Below are 20,685 nucleotides of genomic sequence, written 5' to 3' on the forward strand. Positions count from 1 at the left end.
CGAGATGGGCAAACTGGCTTCTTTGATTAGAGAAGAAATGTTATTTACATTTACGGACTTTTTGCATAAAAATGAAAAAAAGGATTTGTGATTTAGAGATTTAGAGGCTTAGGATAAATTATAGAACAAGAGCAATAAGCAACTTTGTTCTTGTGAATCGTGAAGTTGTGTCTGACCCATCGGACCCCATGGACCTCATTCCTCTTGGCCTTCCTGTCCGCTACCATCCTCCAGAGTCCATTTAAGCTCAGGCCGACTGCTTGGGTGACTCCATCCAGCCACCTCCTTCTCTACCGTCCCCTTCTTCTTCTTTTGCTCTCCATCGTTCCCAGCCTGAGGCTCTTCTCCAGGGAGTCCTTCTTCCTTCTCATCAGGTGGCCAAAGTACTTGTGTTTCCTCTTCAGGATCTGGCCTTCTAAAGAGCAGCCAGGGTTGATCTCCTCTAGCACTGACCGGTTGGATGGCCTTGCAGTCCATGGAATGTCCACAGAAGGGACTTTAGAGAGGTTAAATGTGATATGAAGAATATCAGAAGCCACTTTATTATTACTTTTGAAAGTTTTTTCTTTTCATGCACATTTTACTTTTTCTTCCTTACTTTATATTAGTAGTAGTCTTCAGCTTCTTTCAATTTTTAAATAGGTTAGACGCAGGGGCTCAGAGAGAGCGACTTCAATTCCCAGTATCCCCTGCTGGTTGATCTTCGCAGGGCTGGGGAACTGGGGGCCCTTTATGACTCGTGGGCATGCTGGCTCTGGAGTTTTGGGACTTACAGGAAGACCGCAAGTTATCAAGGCACCAGAGTTCCCACCTCTGATGCAGCGGAAGGCAGTTCAAGTGCTGACAACCGCGGGTCTCCTCCTTGGGGAAGGCTGCGGACGGTCGGCGCGGAGAACTACGCTTCCCAGGCCTCCCCTGTCTCGGAGGGGGCGGGGCCACGCCCGTCCGGCGCCGCCAGAGGGAACTACGCGTCCCAGCAGGCTCCGCGGGAGCTGCGGTGCGCCTCAGCCAATCGGGGGCGGGCGGCGCGGCCGGGGGCGGGGCCAGGGTGCGAAGAGCACTTCTCACGCGAAAGTGGCGGCGAGCGGGGATGGCGGAGAGCGCGGGGTGCCCGGCCTTCCAGCTGGGGAAGCCCCGCTTCGAGCAGGTGGGCTGCGGAGCTGCGCGCACCGGCATCGGGGAGGGGGCGCCTGGCGGGTGGGCTCTTCGCCGTCCCTCGCCCGGGGGCTCCGCTGCCGGGGAAGAGCGGCTCCCGCCCCCCTACCGCCCGCTGATTGGGCGCTGCCGTTGTCGCTTTGCCTTCTGGAATTCCCGCCCTTTTCTGGAGGCCAGGAGGACTTTTGATTGGCAGTTGCTTTCTCCAGGGGCGGGGTTTCTCCGCAGGTGGCGAGTTCGAGTCTGGCTGCGGGAATGAGCGGGGGAGGGGTGCGGTGGAACTGGGCGCCTGGCGCTGCGGGAAGCGTCCCCTGCGGGAGGGGGCTCAGGGCTGTCCGACTCCCGTTGGAGGCCCCCCCTCCCTTTGCCCCAGCGGGATGGCGTCGGAGGGCGCAGTCTGGCCCCGAGGGGGGAGGGTGCGGCCGGCGGCTCTTCGGCCCCAGCCGGGTATTGGGGAAACCGCAGCTCTGGGGCTCCAGCGCTGAGCCGCGCTGCCCAAAGCCGGGCCGGGGGCTGCACCTCTGGGCACCGCCGAGCGGGGCTCCCTCCGCACGCTGCAGAAGGGCCGGGAAGCGCTGCTGCCCGAGGGAGGCAAAGCGGCCGGCTTCCTTCCCGGTCCCGAACCGCTCTCCGCCTTTGCAGGGAGGGAGCCGCCCTCCCCCGAGGACCCCCACCCCTTGCTTCGGGGGCAGCCGAGTCGTTTGGAAGGAGTGGGGCAATTTCCTCCAAAGGGAGCCCCCCCTCCTCCCTCCTCTGCCCCCTGGCAAAGGACCTGCCTGGGTCTTCCTGCCTGGCAGTGCCAGCCTTTCGGGAGCGAAGGTCCCCTGCTGCTTGGCGTGGGGGGAGGGGGTTGATCTGGCACGGGGGAATGGCTGCCTTTCTGAGCCTCTGCAGGAGGAGGATTGGCTTTCTCTGCTCTGGGCCCCTGGCCTTGGCTGGCAGCAGCTGCTCTTCATTGGAAGGGATGCCCCCTGTCCTGCTTCTGGCCCACAGCAGTTTATTTGCCAAGGTTGCATTCTAAGTTGAGCCTCCATAAATATCACTAAATCTTGGACTTTGCTCATCAGTGCAGAATTGCCTCAACCTGCCCAGGTAATAATGGAGAAAACCTTACCTGGGTGTTTCCTCCAGACCTTGAACTCTCGGGAGGGCCTGGGGGAGCCTGTGCTGCTTCCTCCTCTGCTAAAGAGGGAAGCAGCTTTGGGGAGCCTGCAGCCTGAGGGAACAAACAAAGTTAGAGGGTGCATGGGAATTTGGGGAGGAGAGGAGCAGGGAAGGCTCCAAATACCCCAGACAAGCAGGGAACAGCCGCCTGTGACCTGCTGCAGTGGAATTTGTGTCTTTATGGGGGGGGCAGTGAAGGACTTGAGGGGGGGGGGTTCCACCTCTTCCCAGGCAGAGAGAACATGCTGCGGATTGCTGCTTTCAAGAGAGTGGATCCCAACTAGTGGAGATCAAAACAGGAAGAATTCCATGGATGAAGGTCCTTAGGGAGGAAAACAGTTGGGGAAAGTTGGGAAACTTGAAAAACGAGACAACTAGATCCCAAACCCAATCAATTCCAAAGAGAAATCCAGTGGGAGACCTTCCCAACGAGGCCACCGTGGTTGCACCAAAAGCTCTCTGGTGGACTGGGAAAAGGCGGAACTTTAACCAATGGAAAGGGACACACAGAGAAAGCTGAACATCAGCAAATAACCCGAATCTGCCCAGATGGAGCCAAAGGTCAGCATGAGTGATGAACAACAAAGAAGGTTCTTTGCGTATGTGTGGAACAACGGAGGTTAAGGAAGCAGACGGTCCTAGGCTGTGGAAGGAAGCAGCAAGTGTGCTCTCTGCAGTCTTTGACAGTGCTGGGCCTCCACAGGGAACACCAGAAGAACGGAGAAGACCTCATATTGTCCCATGCTTTGGAAAAGAGGGCTCAGGAAACTGTAGACCAACTGGCTTAACCCCAATCCTACCAGGAGGCATTGGGTTTGGAGGACTTCACCAAAGCTTTGGTCCTTTGATCAAACGGCCCATTGCCCCGCCCTTCTTCCCATAGGAGAGTGTGGGCTGCTCCACCAAATGAAGTTGCAGTTGGCTGAACATCCATACCCAGCACTTGGTCCTTAATGGGCCTGTGTCCACCTGGGGGCAGGTATTCCATGGGGCATCTTACAGCTCTGTCCTGCCTCTGTTCTTCCTCAGCCTTCTTAGATTGCCCCCCTTTTAAAAAGTGCTGTTTAGCAGTAAGAAATAGGCAGAGCCAGAGGCCCAGGGAGAAGAAAAGGATTCTTTTCCGGAGTGATCTGGGGATCCTTGCCTTAGTCATGGGGTTGCACTAGAAGTCTCTGAGCCGCCCTGGGAATCTGTGGAATGCATTGGGGCAGATGAGCGGGGGGGGGGGGGAGGCTGGATGTGTCCTAGGAGGACACAGAAGATCGGGGAGAAGAGGAGCACCCCACCCACCCTTCCTCTGGCAGAAGCAAACGTGGACCATCAGCCCAAGGAGCAGGGCTGCGGAGGGGGGCTCGGTGCAGATGGAGCTCTAGGCTCTTCCTCTTAGAGAATGGATGGAGACCACGCTGTGGGGATGGAGGCACATTGTGGTGCCGGAGGATTCCTTGCTAAAAGGACCCAAGGAGGCTGCGCCCAGTCCTTGTAGGATGTCATGGGAAAGGGGCCTTCCAGGGGCCCCATGGGGCAGACTGAGCTGACCTTCCGGTCATGTCCAGGCAAATGACCCATCCAGAAGAACGATTCCAAGCCCCTCTGGAGACTCTGAATTGGGAGTCAAAACCTCAGGGGCCTCAGCTCAGCCCACTGTGTGAGAAAGAGGCTGCCACCCTGGGCAAGCAAGCAAGCAAGCAGGCCACATGTTTGGCCAGGGTGGGCAAGCAAGTGGCCTGCTGCTACTGGCTGCTCTGGGAGAGGCCTGAGAGGGAGCTGAGGGAGGCTTTGGGTCCCCTGGCATCTGCCGGGAAACTGCTGGGAGTCGGAAGCCCTGAAGATTGTGGCCGTCCCTTGCTGACAGTGACGTTCGTTCTCTGGGGGTCCACGGTCTGGGTCCATGGAGCCGGTTCTGAGACCCTCTGCCGGCGTGGCCCAGGCAAGGGGAGCCGGGCCAGCTGTCTGGTTCGCTTAGCTAACGAGAGCAGCTGCTTTGTTTTCTGCTGTGTCTCTGCCCAGAACTAATTTATTTTATGAAAAGATTTGCTTAATTAGTTTTGTTCTTTTGTAAGTGAGCCAAGCCATGTGAGAGGGAGAAGCTGTTCTGCACCAATTAAATTTTTCCCCAGTGCTGATTAACAGAGTTTTTCTTCAAACTCTGGGCTTGGGCTGGGCGTGGGAGGGACGGATTCCTCTGCGCCCGCTTCGTTAGGGGAGGCTGTGAATGGCCGCTTTGAAGTGCCTGCGGGACGGGATGGGCACCTGCCTGGGTTTGGGGGTGCGAGGATGCTCTAGAAAGGGCCAGGCATGGAGCCCTCCCAGGACGGGGGTCTCGGGGTGGGTGGAGTTACCTGCAGGGAGGACAGGTGGAAGGGCTCCACCCACAGGGCCCCCCCAGCAAGGCTCCCAGAAGGCCAGGGTTGTCTGACGTGCACCGGTGGGCAGGGGGTGCAACGTCTGTTGGCACTGCCGGTGTGAATTGAGATGGCCCCTCCGGAGCAGCTCTCACACCAGGGAGAGGTGGAGGGTCTGGGAGCCCCTGAGGAGGTCCGTGGGTGGGACTCCAAGCACAAGAAGGGCAGATTTCCATGGCTGGAGGTTCCAAAAGAAAGGGGGGAACCCTGTCTGGGAGGGGTCCTGCCCCCCGAGCGGAGCAGCCTTTGCCAGTCGGACGCTCCCCTCGGAATGGCTGGTTCCTGCTCCAGGAGGCATCGAGGGGGCAGCTCCATGGCCAGGAACCCCGGGACCCCTTGCCTGCTGCTGTGCCACTGCTGGAGGAGAGGGGGGGATTCTTGAGGTCTCCATTGAAGGGCCGCCATTGCTCAGGCTGTCCCTGAAGGGGAGGGGGAGATCCACTGTGCTGGGTGGAGGGGAATCCCTGCTTCCCTTCTGAAGCGCCAACCTCTGTGGTGCTGTGCCTGGCAGTGACCGGGTTTCTGGACTGAGGCCACGGCTGTTTGCAATGGTCTGGCGGTTCAGAATCAAAAGTGGGGGCTTACAGTCCCCCAATATCCTGGTTTTGAGCGGTAGGAGTGTCCCCAGAGGGGCCCCTGAGTCAAACTCGGCTTCTGTAACAAAAAGGAATCTTAGGGAGCCACGTCCCCCATGCTGGGGGCCCTGGGGCCTTGCCCAGACATCCCAGGAGTCCTGGGTCAGCAGTCACCCGGGGGGGATGCACCTTGGCCCCAAACGGCACCTGCCCTTATGGCCCCAGCAGTGAGGAGGGGGCCTAGGAGCCTTTTGGCATGAATGGCCGGGGGCTTTGGGGGGCTGGGCTCTTCCATGAGGGCCACAGGGGCGGGAGGGCTGCTGGGGGTCCCTGGGTCAGAGGGAGGGAGGGAGTTTGCTTGGCCAGGGGGAGGGCCGAGGAAGGCCTTGTGGATGGGCAGCTCTCTGGCCCTGATGCCGCTGCTTCTGCCTCCCCACAGGGCTCCTTTTATGGCAGGTTGAGACACTTCCTGGACATCATTGACCCCCGCACACTCTTCGTCACAAGGGTAAGTTATCTGCCCCCCCTCACCTGAAACTCCCCCCCCCCAGGCTTCCTTGGCGGTTTCCTTTGCAGAAAGTCCGGCTCCCATCGCGGATTCAGTTTAATGCTCGAGCTGGGAGCTGTTGGCCTTCCTGGACCAGTTGGGCACCCTCCGTGCGGATTCTGGCAGAATCTGAAGGGCAGCAAGTGGCCTTTCTGCCCTGGGATTCTCCGTCTGGTCTTGCTGACCGCTCCCCTTCACCCCTCCTCCCTTCCCAGCCGTCCATCCTCCGCTTCCCTTGCAAGGCTGCAGGCCGGCCTTGTTCCTCGCAGCCCACCAGGGCTGGGGCTGGAGAGCTGAGCTTTCCCCCCCCCCGAAATGGGTGGGGCTGCTCTGACTGAGCATGGGGGCTCCCATCCCTTCCTTGGGGGGGGGGCCTTCCCTCCCAGAATGCTCCCTTTTAAGGGGGGGACTAAGGGACCCCGTGGCTGGGGGTCTCCTCCCCTCCTTCCTGCTTTGCTGCTGCCTGAGGTGCCATGGGGCAGACCTCCTACCCTCCAAGGACAGCAGCACCCCCAAACCCCTCAGGCCCCCTTCTCAAACCCATTTTGGACTGCCCAGAGTCACGGGGGGGAAATAAATTTAATAAATAATAATAATGAGATTAGTTTTCACTTTGAATTAACTCCTTTGTGTCTAAGAAAGCAGCAGCCGGGGCCTCCCTGGAAGGCAGCTCTGATCGCCAACTCCTGCAAAGCCCAACTTAGTCTTACCTGCTCCTGTGGGCAGGAGAAGGTGGCACGTTTCCCCTGGACAAGCACCCCACCACCCGAGTGACCTACCTCTGGATGGGTCTCTCTCTGCCTGCTGCTTTGTGCCAGCCTTGGCCCTTGATTTGGGGGGGGGGGGGTCGTTCAAAAAGGGTTCTGGAACTTGAGGGTCCCCTCGAAGGAACCAGGGTGTCAGGCTCCCAAGTAACACCCCCAAAAGATGGCTTCAGGTCTGACCCAGGCCTTCCCCCAGGGGGAACCTGGGGATGGGCCGTGTGGCCTTGTCCACGCCAGAGCCATTGGCCCTCTGCGTCTCCCATCCCCTCTGGCGCCCTGGGAGCCCTCATTCCTGGGGCGTCTCCCTGGAGGGAGCTGCTGCAGGCCTCTTGGTGGGAGGGGTGGGGGAACTGATGGGGAATTCCACTGCTCCCTCTGCCATTAGCACTTGGGAATATCCATATTGTTAAATAGTTTGATGCATTTTCTCTGGTTTGGCATGAAATGGATTAGGGACGGGGAATGGTGAAATATCTCTGGTTAGGTGTGGGCAAAATGCCTGCCAAATAATTAGCTACATCAACATTTTGTGCAAGGATTAAATGTCTAATGATGGTCACCTACTAATATATGCATAAATATATTTGGACCTGATTACTATCATACTTTAAGGAGGGCAAGAAGTTAATTACCCCCCCCAAAGCACACTTAATTTCTGTCCTCCATTATCAGTTCCTTCTCTGCACTTATTTATCCCCATTAATTTCTTACACCTCACAGTCCCTGATGAAAAGTGTGACATACTCAGAGACCAGTCAGAGATCCCATTTCCCCCCTCCCCAACGGGTGTGTGTGTGTGTGTGTGTGTGCAAGAAGGATGGAAAAAGAGAATTAAGGACACAGAATGGGGGGGGGGGAGGCGGAGCAGGTGAGTAGCTGGGGAGGGTTGTTATCTATAGGGTGTGTGTGTGACTGTTATTCATACGAGAGGGAGAGAGCCAGAACTCTCCAGCTGAAGGCGGCATCCTGTCACCACAGAGGACAACCAGATCCACCAGGGATTAAGCCCCAGCAAGACCCACCCACAGCCCTGGTGCCCCTCGTCTTTCCAGCCCCCCCCCCTCAGCTGCCCCACACATCCCAACTGGGCCCTTGCCACGAAAGGGCCCAGTTTCCCCACCCCTGACTTGGACAGAGAGATAAAAGACAAGAACGGGAGGAAGGGATGAAATGACGGTGGGTCTTAATCCTGATAAGAATTGGGCAATCTGCTTGGAGGCATCTAGAAATTGGTCACTGGAAAAGAGAACAGTGACACCTGGAGTGAAAGAAAAGATTAATGTTTTGACAATTGGGCACTTTAGCAACACACGTGATCCAGAGTCACTCTCCAGGTCAAAACCTGCCCAAGTTGGAATTGGGCAAGGTCAGGCGGTCTGTGTCCTGCCGTATCCTAATGGGAGCCCATAATTTTGGCCAGGAAAAGAAATCATCTTTTGTCAAACAGGTCAAACATTCAAAAAAAATCTGGGATCGTCCCAATAATCGTGACAGGACCTGCAGTATAGCGGTCTTGGGAAATTCTGCCCCTGTCCATTTAGATGTCCCAAATATTTTGCTTAAATTTGCACGTGTCTCATTAAGGCTGAGGTTGCCAGGAGAGAAAAGCCAAACCAAGATATTAATTTCTCCCTGGGGGAGAAACACCCCCATCTAACAAGGTCCAGGGCAGCAAGGAAGCCCCTCGAGGGACCCGCTCTGGCCAGAGGCCAAAGCCCCTGACAAGCCCTGGGAGGAAACGCTTCCTGGCCTTTGGGAGCCCCCAGAGTTGCTCCAGGGATTCTCTGTGTGGATTTTGTGGGTTTTAATTGGGTGGCTTTGAAGCCGGTGGGAAAGCAGGGCTGAGCAACAGGCAGCCTCAAACCAGAAATTTAAATAGTCTAATTGCTTCTTGGGCCTGGTTGTTTCGGTGTTGCTTCACACATTTCATAATCGCCAGGAATGCTCCCAGTTCTTAGCTTAAGCTCCCTCGCTTCGTTTGTCCAGCAGGCAGAAAGTTGAAAATGGGCCCTTAAGTAACTTGAAGACTGGATCCCTCCGTCTCTCACCCTTCTTGTAACTGGCTGGAGCTCTGAAACACTTTCTTGAGAAGACTAAAAGCTCAGTTTAAGGGCCATGAACTTCAAGATGCTCCATAGGGCAACACTTCCCAAACCTGGATAACCTACCCAAAAGTGTGTCAATGTCTTTTGTTTACTTATGTCATGGTACACAATTCCATTACCCAATTACAATAGGGACATTTAAATTGACTTAAAATTTAAACTGAGGAAGGGGTTGGCCTGTTCTGCAAAGCCCTCGAGGGCAGGACAAGAAGAAGCAAGGGACGGAAACTGATCAAGGAGAGAAGCAACCTAGAACTAAGGGGAAATTTCCTGACAGTGAGAACTATTAACCAGGGGAACGACTGTCCTCCAGAAGTTGGTCGTGCTCCATCACTGGAGCTTTTGATAAGAGATCAGACAGCTACTTATCCAGGGTCTGGATTAGAAGAACTCCAAGATCCCCCTCCAACCCTGTTATTTAAATTTAAATTGAAGAAGGGGTCAACCAATTCTCCAGTGCACCTGAAGGCAGAACAACAATCACTGGATGGAAATGTGGTAGCTGTGGGGAATTCTGGGAGTTGAAGTTCACACATCTTAAAATCTCCAAGGTTGAAAAAAACGCTGTTCTGGAGAGTTCAAAAGGTAGAGCCTCCCCCCCCCCCCCCCCCGCCCCATTTCCAGTTGCACTCAATCCAACCATTTATAAGGTAGAAATCTAGCATATAGTTTACTAAATTTAGATAAAAGGCGAATTGGCAGGTAGCTGGCAGGATCACACTTGTCATCCTTTTTAGTACAGAGGAAAGGAATTACGCCAGCCTTACGGGAGATAGAAATAATTGTTTACAGCAGTAAAAAGGGGGAATGAAGGAGGCCCCCACCGAACGGATTTGATCTTGGAATTTCTGGACAGAGTAAACCTTTAGATGTAGTTGTATTCTTTCCTCTTTCTCCATTGAACTGTTAATATTTGAATTTCCGAGGGTGAAAGCAGCAACTGTTTGGAAAAGGGTGCACAACAGGTGTGCCGGTACACACCTGGAGCAGGTAAGATCCATTATCTGCACACCAGGCAGAAAATGACTGGAGAGAGTTTGGCTTTATCCCTTCCTCCACTGGTAAAGAAAGAAAGGAAAGAAGGAAGGAAGGAAGGAAGGAAGGAAGGAAGGAAGGAAGGAAGAAAGAAAGAAAGAAGGGAGAAAACCCTATTTTTGAGTATTGGGAAAAGAGGGGCTGCAGGTAATCATCTTACGACCACAATTGAGCCCAACATTTTTATTGCTAAACAAAACAATTGTTATGGGAGTTTTGCTTTATTTTACGACCTTTCTTGCCACATTTGTTATGTGAATTGCTGCACTTGTTCCTTTAGTAACATGGTTGTTAAATGAATCTTGACTTTTCCACTGACTTTGCTTGTTAGAAGGTCATAAAAGAAGATCATAAAAGGGCTGTGATGGTGCAGTGGTTAGAGTGCGGGGTGGCAGGCAAACTCTGCCCGCAGCCAGGAGTTCAATCCTGACTGCCTGAAGGTTAAGTCAGCCTCCCTCCCTCCCTCCTTCCTTCTTTTACAACTGCTTTCTGGCCTCTTTACCACCTCTGGACTTCAACTCCCAGAATTGTTTTGCCACTGTTGTTAAGCAAATCAGATGGTTGCTAAGTGAACCCAGCTTCCCCCATTGCTTGTCTGAAAGAGAGTGACGCTGCAACCATGGCAAGTGCAGGCCGGTTTCCAGGTACCCAAAATTAGACCATGTGATGGTGGGGACAGTTCTAAGGGTGAGGACTGAGTCAGTTTTTCCGGTCCAAATGTCGCTTTGGACACCCGCTGAGCTAGTGGTTGTAAGACAAGGACTCCCGGGGGTGGCCTGAGCCTAGCGGCCCTTCAGGCTGCCAGAGCCGGCCGGGAGCATCTGTGCGCAGGGCTCGCTTCATCCCCGCCCGCACCTGGTGGGAAGAAGAAGAAGAAGCACCCGTGATTCAGGCGTGATTCATGCCAGCAGCAGCCAGACCAGGGTGGCAGATGGGCAAACAAGCCAGGATGGAGCCTGTGGGCTGTTCGCAGGCTGGGCTGGAAACCTCAGGCAGAGTTGAAAGGTTTCCATGTTTGACGTCCTGTTTAACAACGGCAAAGTCGGGATCAAGGGTCCAGTCCCTGCTTCTCGGCCCGGCCCACCTCACTGAGTTGTGGTTGTATGGAGAAAGGAATGCAAATAGTCCTCGACTTAAGATCGCAATTGAGCCTCAAACGTCTGTTGCTAAATGAGACAATTGTGAGTTTCCCCCATTTTACAACCTTTCTGTGCCACAGTTGTTAAGTGAATCACTGCAGATGTTAAGTAACCCAGATGTTAAGTGAGTCTGGCTTCCCCATTGACTTTGCTTGTTGGAAGGTCGCAAAGGGGGATCACATGACTCCGGGACACTGCGACCGTCATAAATATGAGTCGGTTGCCAAGTGTCCACATTTTGATCACGTAACCATTGGAGATGCTGCTTTGGTTGTAAGTGTGAAAAGCAATCATCAGTCACTTCTTCAGGGCTGTTGTAGCTTCAAACACTCACTAAATGCACTGCTATAAATCAAGGACTCTGTGTAGGAGATATGTTTGCTGCCCTGAGTTATTTATAAAAATAATAGAAGGCAGAATAAAAAAGTCTTTTTCAAGGAAGGAAGATCCGTCCCACCGGAGTTTCTTCCTCAGCCGCTTGTGCCTCGGCCTCCTTCCCAAGCAAAGCATTGGGGGTGGGGGTGCCCGATCATCAATCAGTCAACCAGCTGGGAGGGACCTTGGAGGTCTTCTAGTCCAACCCCCTGCTCAAGCAGGAGACCCAGTGTACCTTCCTGGGGCAGATACGAAGATGCCACCGGGTTTTGCAATGGATCTCTTCATCCAAAGCTGCACTTACACACTGGATGCGATCCAGGTATCTCCCCACCCCATGTGGGACACCCCCCCCCTTCAGTCACCGATGACTAAGTGGTGAGCATCCAGGAAGCCCAAAGACGGATCTTCTCCAAGTCCTTCTAGAGTGATTAATCTGTGAAGGAGAAAATGCCAAGTGTCCCCCCCCCCCATACTAACGTTTTCCACCCTGGGGAGAAGCGTGGAAATGCTACTAAAGGCGGCTCTTCCGTGGCTCTCCCTGCAAACGTCCTGGTGGCCTTGAGGGTCGCCTTGGAGGGAAACTGTTGGGTAGGTGCTTGAGGGAATCGCAGCCGCTCCTTCCAGCCGGACTGCTGGCGCTTCCTCCTCCTCCTCCTCCTCTTTTGGGCAAAGCTCGGAGAGAAAGCCTTTCTCACTAGCCAGACAGGAGACCCTTAAACCTTTTACGATTTCTGACATTTTAATGGTTTCTTTCATTGCGGACATGAGAGCTGAACCTTGCAAAAAGAATTGCGTGTAGCTGATGCCAAAGCAACAGCAACAAAAGGCACAGGATAAATGCACTCCGATCCCGGATGAGCTGGTGGCCTCAACCCCATCCCCACAGACTGGCTGCCGCTAGAGCTCCCTCTTCCGTGCCAACCTTTTTCCAGGCCCCCTTCTGGAGCTGAGCCCCTGCGTGTGTGCAGAGAGGATCTGCCTCCTCCCCCTCCTCCTTCCTGGCAGGTGTGAGACTTCGGTGCTTAAAATTAGGCTCTTAATTGCTTGTAATGAAACTGTGTGGGACCTTCTGAAGGATTCGGCAGGTTTTCTGTGAAGCTAATTTAGTCCATGCGACATTTGCTACTAACGCACAGCAGGGGATTGGGGAGTTTGGGGGGACTGGCAGGCTGCCGGAGGTGGGGTGAGGGTTGGGGGGGTTGTACCCTCCCCCTCCCCCCAAGGTGGCCCAAGTGGCTGGCAGAGGATTGAAAGGGCCGCTTCCCTCTACGACGGCCTTCAGGCTGCCTCCGGCCAGTTGGTGGCTTTGGTTTTTGGGAGGTTATTATTGCAGGTGGTAGGGGCCGTCCTCGGCCTACAGCCGTAACGCAGCCTGGCCATTGTAAAGTGGGTCAGCCTAAGATGGACCCTTTGGGCTGTTCTGGCAGGGCCCAGGCGCAGATGCCGCTTTGGGCAACGACATCCAGGGGAGGGTGGGGCTCTGCAGACAGCTGAAATGCCATCGCAGGATGGTGGGGGAGGGGGGAGCAGTCACACCTTCAGAACCAGGCGCTACGTACCTTTTGGGGGGGGGCGTCTCTTGCAACATCAAATGATCACTAAGCAACTGGTTGTAAGTAGAGGTGTGTGTTGTGTTGTGTTGTGTGTGCCCTGTGTGTGTCCACTTTTGAGAGCAGGCAGCGGAATCTCATTTTTAATGGGTGCCAGTGTGCCCACAGGGAAAGAAAGGGACACTAAAGGTCATCTATCTAAGCTTATGGATTGGGGTGCCAGCAGCCGGAGCGAAGGGAGAAGGCAGTGGAGTGAAGGGTTAGGGCAGGGCAGGGGCCGTTCCCCTTCACCTCTGCTTGGGCCAGGTCCTAGGTTGGGGGGGGGCAGCTCACCTCCCCCCCCCCCGCCTGCATCCAGGCCCGCCTTGCTCAGAGCTTTGCACTCCTGCGTCTTCCCTCAGAACAAGATTCTCTCTCAGCCCCCCCCCCCAAAAAGAGGCCCCAGAGGCTTTCAGGAAGCCTGGGCCATTTTGTGCTGCTTGGGGGGGGGCGGGAGGGGGGAGCTTGGTCCTATGCAGCCGGCTGGGCCTGCCAAGGTTGTTATAGTAACCAGCAGAGGACAAGAAGGCCCATTGACGCATTTTCTGGATCTTCATTCAGAGGAGCAGAGGGAAGTAGAGAGAAGGGCCTGGAGCTGCACAATTTGGGTGTCCGAAAACATGCTAATAATGAGGAGGAGAGAGTCTCCCCGGAATGCTAAGGAGAGCCTGGTTGCGTTTTCACAGGAAAATGGGTCAGTTTCTGGGCTGCTTGGTTACCGTTCCCCGGCCTGGCTCTGGAGGCTCAAACCAGCAGGCGATGGGCGGCCTTGGCTCTCCTCCTCTAGGCCTCGGACAGCCCCTCCCTCCCGCCTCTGGGGCTGCCCCATTGAGAGCTGCCTCTGGTCCCCTGGCGGCACTCAGGGTCCTTTCACCCTTTGGGGGAAAGCTGACAAGATGGCCTTGGTCATTTGTCCAGTGTCTGCCATTGAGTGCTGCCCTTCTCTGGATCTGGCAAATGTCTTCGCTCTCCCCCACACCGTCTCCCCTTGCACTGGCTTTGCACCAAGAAAAGAGAATCTTTGGAGCTCAGGGCTGAGACGAGGGGCCCTGGGTGCTCCCTGAGCTGGGTGGTTTCCCTGCAGACGTTTGATGACCCAACTAGGGAATGTCATCAGTGCTAGAAGGGGGTAGCGTTCGCTCTGATGATGTTAGCTAGTTGGCAGACGAAACGTCTGAAAGAAAACCACCCAGCTCAGAGAGCACCCAGGGCCCTACAAGGAAAGGGTGGCTGCTGGAGAAGGGGGTGGGGGGGACACACAGCGCTGGACTCCTAGCTCAGAGGGGAGAGAAGGTCTTGGGGCTTCCGAGGGGCTTCCTGAATCTGGGAGGCTGACTGGCAGAGGTTCCCGAGGGGCTCGCAGGGCCAAAACGCACTTGGAAAGCCTTGAGGGCAGGGCTGTCAAACTCACCATGTCGTCGTCACGGATGTATCGCAACTTCCCCCCCCCCCCCTTTGCTAAACTGGGGTGTGGGCATGGCCAGTGCGTGACGCATCCAGCCCTCAGGCTGTGGGTTTGACCCCCCTGCTTTAGAGCAATTGCCGAGGAAGAAGCCGAGTGCCCACAACTGCTTCCCTCGCCATCGGCCCCGTCAGCTGCCCCGCATGGACTCTGGGGCCGCCTGCATGGCCGGCGGGGTGTCCTCCCTTCTCTTGCCTGGAAGGGGACTCTGGGCAAGGCCTTGCCAACTGCTTTGAGCCTCGCTAGCGGTTGCTTGGTGCCCCTCTTCTCGGGGGGGTCCCAAGCACAGCCCCGGCTCCCCTCCCTTGTTCCTCCCCGCCCAGAAGTGGGAGGCCAAGTGGGGCCCCGGCCCTTCTCCTCCCCTCCAGGGTGGGGCTGATGCTTGCTGTCTTTTCAGGGCCGCCTGAAGGAAGCCATGCAGCTGCTGGAAGACTACAAGCACGGCTCGCTGCCCCTGGGAACCACCAACCAAGAGGTGATCGGAGGGAAGGGAGGAGCCCCCACCGTCCCCTGAAAGAGAGACCTCGGCCCAGGGTGGGGACAACCAGAGGTTAGGTAGTCAGATGCTGATGCGGAGGCCAGTCATGTGCCAGCGGTGCCCTTCCTCCCCGTGTCTCGGTGGTCCCTGCCCTGTTAGCGTAAGGGGCCCTCAGGCGTCTCTTCTCAAGAATGGCCGTGTATGTGGAGGGCCACGTCTTGGGGGGAGAAATCCCCTCCTGCGAGATCCCAGAAGGTCTCCCAAAGGGGCAGGAATGGGCCCGGTGGAACTTCCAGGTGGGTTTTCAGGTATTTTCCTTTGATCCTCCTTGACCCAGGCTCAAGTGCTTGATAGTTCGCATTCAATACTTGGCATTACTTCATAGCTGGCATCCAGTGGCATTTGAGGCTTTGGCTACGTTGGACGGCTGGTGAGAGCCCATGCAGGCAGCCCTTGACATAAGGCCACAACGGAGACTGCCCATTTGTCATAAATCCAGTTGGCCACGTAACATTACAACCTTTTTTGTGGTGGTTATTAGGTGAACATGGTGGCCCTAAAATGAAGACCATGGACATTAAGCAAACCCATGGCTTGCAATGTTGGGGTTTTCCAAAAATATCATAAAACACAGCCACATGATCGTGTGACCCATAAGTGCAGTTCTGTACCCCGGCCCCTGAAGCCATGTGGCCTAGGGAGGGGGCAACTATTCCAATTTCAAAGCAGGTCCGTAATTCCCTTTTTCCCAGGCAGGACACAACTTTGAGTGTTTGCTAAGTTGAGGACTACCTATATTTCCTAGATGCCCTCCATCACTTGAGATCTGAATCCTGAACCAAAGGGGCTTCTCCTGGCCCAGATCCCAGCTCTTAGCTCTGGTTTCAGCTGCCGCCGGGCAGTTCGGGGTCCACCCTTCACCCGGGGATCTCCTTGGGCAGATTGTGGGACAGTCCCGAAGTGGCAGGGCCAGGAGCCGTGATTGGCCCCGGGCATTTATCCCTTCTCTGCCCTGCAAAATCCATGCCCAGCCACAGGCCAGCAGATTCCACGTAGCCGCTTCCGAGGAAGAGGTGCTGCTTCCCCTGCCCCTGATGAAGGTTGCCCCAGGTCTGAGCTGCACCTTCAGGGAGTCAGGCCAGGGCTGGCTGTGACACGAACCACAGGCTGTGAGGGAGCCAGTTCCAAGCCAGCCAGCCAGCTCCTGTAGCTCTGGGCTTGGGCACAGACCCCCCGTCCTCAAGGACATCGCCCACCCTGACTCTCGTGCATCGGGAACCAGAGGAAGCGTGGAAGGAAATAAAAGAAGCTGGAAGGGCTGAAGGTGGGAAGAAGACCGAGGAAGATAAGAAAGCAAACACACACACACACACACACAGAGTCCCTTTTCTCCCCAGCCTTAATTAGCGGTAGAAAAGAGGCTTTTCTCACCTGCGGATGCCCCCTGCAGTCCACCCAATTGTGTGATGGCCCCCCCTGGGAGAGCCTTTGGGATCGGCTCCATTTAGTGACCAGGCGGCAGTTGAATCATTCTGAACTTCCTTCCAGGATGTTGTGAGGACTAATTAATTAACAGCCCTAAAATGTTATTTAAGTGCTCTGAATTCTTCTGCTGTTGCTTTTGCTATTTTACACCTGTGTCACTCCCCTGGCCCTGGCAGGGCTCCTCGGGGGCTCGGCTGGGTGCGATCAGGAGAAGATTGAGCCTCTGATTTGCACAGCTGGAGGACAGCCAGGCGCCTGGCCAGTTTTCCCACCCCGGCTGTTCGAGCCCCAAGGTCTCTCCAGTCAGCCACACACGTCCAATCATGTGGGACGGCTGGGACGGCCTGGTGCTAAAAAGCGTTTTGGAGGCCAATTTAAGCACCGAAAGCAAACCGAGCGGAACCCAGCAGGGGGTCCTCTGAAGCGGAGGTGGACGGGAGAAGGAAAAGGCCGATGGGAAAGAGGAGACCGTGTGTGTGTGTGAGAGAGAGAGAGAGAGATCCAGACGGTCCCTCCTGCTAGCCACCTCTTGCCCAAAGGATGAAGGACGAGCAAGCAGCTTCTCAGCCTTGGCCACCCTATCTCTCCCACCCACCCCCACCCCGGATGTGCAGGGCGTCAAGCACCCCGCTGGCTGGGGCGATGAATTGGTCCAGCACATGAGGAGCTCACCAGTTGGGGAAAGCTTGTCAAGCAGCTGAATATGGTGCAAGATGAATTGCAGTTCCATTAAATTTTGTAGATATGCTCCAAAATAACTTCCTAGAATGCTAAAGACTGGGTTTGCGTGTGGTAACCCTGGCGGAATAGCTTCCTGGGCAGCTGACAGGGCTGCCTCTTCCCTCCTTTACGTGGCGCGCCAAAGACCTGCTTCCTTTTGGATCCTTATTTCTGTGTGGCAAGTGGGGAGCTGAGCTAACACAAGAAACGGTCTTCTCCAAATACAGACGGAGATCTCTTTACCACTCGGCCTCCAGAGAAGTCTCCAGAGGTCCAGCAAGAGACCCCTCGGGGGCCCTCGGGGTTTGGAAACTTCTTTTGTTTTTTATTTATTTTTGAATAAACACAAACAAACAAGACACAACAAACAACATAAAAACATCTTCCATTACAAATTGTAAAAAGTGTGTCAATTGGTTACAAAACTTTAGTGCATCCCTTCCACCGTCATTACCTATGATTCATATCAAGTTATATATTTTACATCAGATATATTTATATATATGACTGTCATCATACCTCATCCTTCATATGGCTATAGTTGTATTAGCGTCCCTTTATAACAAATATTCCAAAATTTAAAACAAAACTACATAATGGCATTCCATTATCTATTTTCAATATCATCCAACAACATTATATCTTTATAACACATTCGAAATAAAAATTAATTATGTCTGATAACAAAAATTTTGCACCTCTTTTCTCAATCCCTGTTTACAATTTATATCCAATTTCCCTTTTATCATGGCGATACAAATATTACATTATTATCATTATCAGTCATTTATTTAACAATAGTTTGACTAAGTTTATCTTACTTTTTCCCCTTTTTTCACCATTTAAAATGTATAACAAATTTCCTCTTATCAAACCAATACATATGTATACATTGTTATCATTATCAATTATTTTTCTAACTATATCCGTTATCACTTCATTTTTAACATAATGTTCTAATTTTAACTAATTTTAACTAGTGTTTTGTTATTAGTTTTCATATCTCAACCAGTGTCTTTCCAGTAATAGTGTAGTCCTATTTCTTTTGCCATTTGTGGAATTAGTCTTCTGGTTATTTCCTTAAATCAAATTTGTGTGGACTTCTCTTCGCAACTTGTTGCTTGTTACATATCTTGTAAAGTCTCGAGAGCCTCCATCAGCTTCTTTAATCAGCTTATCTTTGGTTATCAGTAGTGATTTGTCAAAGTTTATCTCCTTAAGTCCATCAATTTTTCTCTTTTTTCTTCTTCTATACCTTGAGATCTGGAGTAGAGCGTCTTTCCATCTATCTTCCCTTTCTATGTTCCACTCTTTCCATCTCCAACCACACCCAGTTCACTGTCAATATCCACAATTATCTTGCCTCTTTGTTCATTTTTCCCTTGGGTTTTTAGAACTCTAACCTCCACTTTTTCCATTTGCTGGATATCTTCCATTTTTTATCAGGTTTACCACATTACAATTTATATTTTCAATATTTTCCAATCTCTTCTCAACTCTCTCTGTTATTTCTAATAATTTTTGAATTTCAAAAATTATTATGTTCTAATGTTAAGGTTTCTTTTTGGTATCGTGTCATCCTTCCATTTAGTAAACACTGCCACTCTAGTTTAAAAACAAGGTTTTGTTTTCACTTCTTTCCAGCTACCAAAGAGCATCCAAAGAGCATCTGTAAAAACAACCCATGCTCTTCTCCTTATCTCTTCTATAAACAAGCTGAAGCCTTTGAAGTGCAAGGTCAAAATGATCAAAGAGAAAAAAGAAAAAGCAATGTTTCCAGAACTCAACCTCCAACCTCCAAGTGGCAGTGTAACTTCTTTTCCCTCTGAAGTTACTACCCTCTTTATATTCCTTTTATATCTTCTTTATGTTTCAGGCTTAGAAGAAACAAGTTCTTAAATGAAATAAAAAGAAAAAAATTATCTCAACCAATATTGTAGAAATAAAGAAAAAGATTTAATCCATGGGTTAAAAAAATAAAAGAAGAAAAACAGATACTTTCACTTTAAAAAGTAGAAAATGTTTACAAAACTTCCATCCATAGGGGCGGGGGGGGGGAGATTACACACTGTCCAATAATGCTTAATTTTGCCGCTTATTTTCTTTTCTTTACCAGTTTAGTTTAGCTTCAATCTTTTTTGGGCAGTCTTTTATAAAAATAAATGTGTTCATCCTCACCAGATGAACACATTTTCTCTTTCCTGTTGCGGAGCTGTCCCAATTTCAGCAGCTTGGGGCTGTGTTTATGTCGCCGACAAGAAGAGATTCTCTTGGATCAATCAGGGACTTTGCGGTGTCCCTGAGATCAGCAAGACGTACTCTTCCCTGTCACCATCTCTTTGGGACGGTTTAGTCCAAATGGACCGTCCATCGGCAAAAGAGCTCCGAGATCGCACGTCGTGTCGTCGCTACGTCAGCTCCTTAGTCCGGAAACTTCTTTTGGATGGGCTGCCTGGAGGCCATTGGCTGTTGACAGGGCAGACCCCAGAGGGACGTCAAAAAGCAGCCCCTGAATTCAGGGGCCCCTTGAGGAGGGGGTTGGAGAGGCAGCTGCTTTCCTGAGGGCCCATTGGGCGCCTCTCCTGCCTGGGATTCTGCCTTGATTGGCCTAGGAGAGGAAGAGCCCCTTCCTTTCCCCAAGAGGGGGGCAGAGTTGCCCCCACCCCATCTTACCAGCTGATGCACACATGGGCCCACTAAAAGCATCTCTACGGTTCAGGTTGTAGGGCAGGGTTAGTCAATCCCTGCCCCCCCCCCGCAATGGGTTTTGGGATGAGGTGGGTGTTCCTTCCCTCCAGTGAATTTGACCTCCTGCTCTCCTCCTTGCCCCCCTCCCCCAAAGCTGCCTTTTTGGGTAAGGGTCTCTCTTGTTGCCTTCGGCCTGCGTATTTGAACCTTAACCACCTCTTTTGCTTTTCCAGCTTTGGAGAGCACAGAAAATAAAACAGGTAACCTGCTCAGAGTCCCTCCTGGGTGATTGGAGGATGCTTCTCCTGGTGGGGAAGGCCCTCGTGATGGCCGGGGCCTCTCGGTCCCTGAGTAGCCACCCTGGGAGCCTTTGTCTTCCCTTTGCCATCTGCCGTCTCCTCCAGAGCCCGAGGCCTTCAGGGGCCCAGCCGGTCCAGAGCCTGGGTGGGGAAGAGATGGGAGTCAGAGCGTAGATTCCTCTGCGTGCCCATAAGGATCAGGCAGGCTTTCCTTCCCCCACCCCAATTAGCTCAGCTTCAGCCTGAATGGCTGGGGGGGGGTTTGCTCTCCCCCCATGCGCCAAGAAGCAGATTTTTTGCAGTGGAATGTGCAAAGGGCCTCAGGGGGGGCGGGGAGGGGCTGCCTCAGGAGGGATCAGATGGGAGGGAAGGAGCCACAGCTGAGAAAAGGGGGGACAAAGACATTTAGAACTGATCTGCCTGAACCTCCCAGTCTGTAAAAGAGGCGGTGGGAGGTTCCTTACCATGAAACGGAATTAGCTCACCTGGGGCTGTTTCCTGCCTGCTCTGCTGGGAGGGAGAGTGGGGGCTTCCGGGGAAGCTGCCTCCAATTTCACAGCGTGTCCTGCTTTTCTAGGCCATCATCCACCCGGACACCAACGAGACCATTTTCATGCCTTTCCGAATGTCAGGTATGGCCCTGGGGAGGTTGGCTGGGTTTCGGGCGCTCACCTTCTCCAAACCTTGGTGCTTCTCT

The 20,685-nt window shown here is 53.3% G+C and overlaps 1 protein-coding gene across 3 annotated transcripts in view; it reads left to right on the forward strand.

Annotated features, from left to right (window-relative positions):
- The first annotated feature begins 981 nt into the window (after window positions 1-981).
- The window catches only part of SFXN5 (sideroflexin 5), a 55,740-nt gene continuing 36,036 nt past the window's right edge, over window positions 982-20,685 (forward strand). The window contains exons 1-5 of one of the 3 annotated variants that reach the window (XM_081959489.1): window positions 982-1,147; window positions 5,739-5,807; window positions 14,716-14,793; window positions 19,923-19,949; window positions 20,566-20,620. In XM_081959489.1, the coding sequence (XP_081815615.1) occupies window positions 1,091-1,147; window positions 5,739-5,807; window positions 14,716-14,793; window positions 19,923-19,949; window positions 20,566-20,620 (286 nt within the window). In that variant the 5' untranslated portion in view covers window positions 982-1,090. Of the gene's footprint in view, window positions 1,148-1,932; window positions 2,248-5,738; window positions 5,808-14,715; window positions 14,794-19,922; window positions 19,950-20,565; window positions 20,621-20,685 lie in introns of those variants that run through there. The other 2 variants (XM_081959488.1, XM_081959490.1) reach the window with 2 other exon arrangements.

The sequence above is a fragment of the Natrix helvetica genome, assembly GCF_964273705.1.
Source record: "Natrix helvetica genome assembly, chromosome: 7".
In the NCBI taxonomy this organism is placed as follows: Eukaryota; Metazoa; Chordata; class Lepidosauria; order Squamata; family Natricidae; genus Natrix; species Natrix helvetica.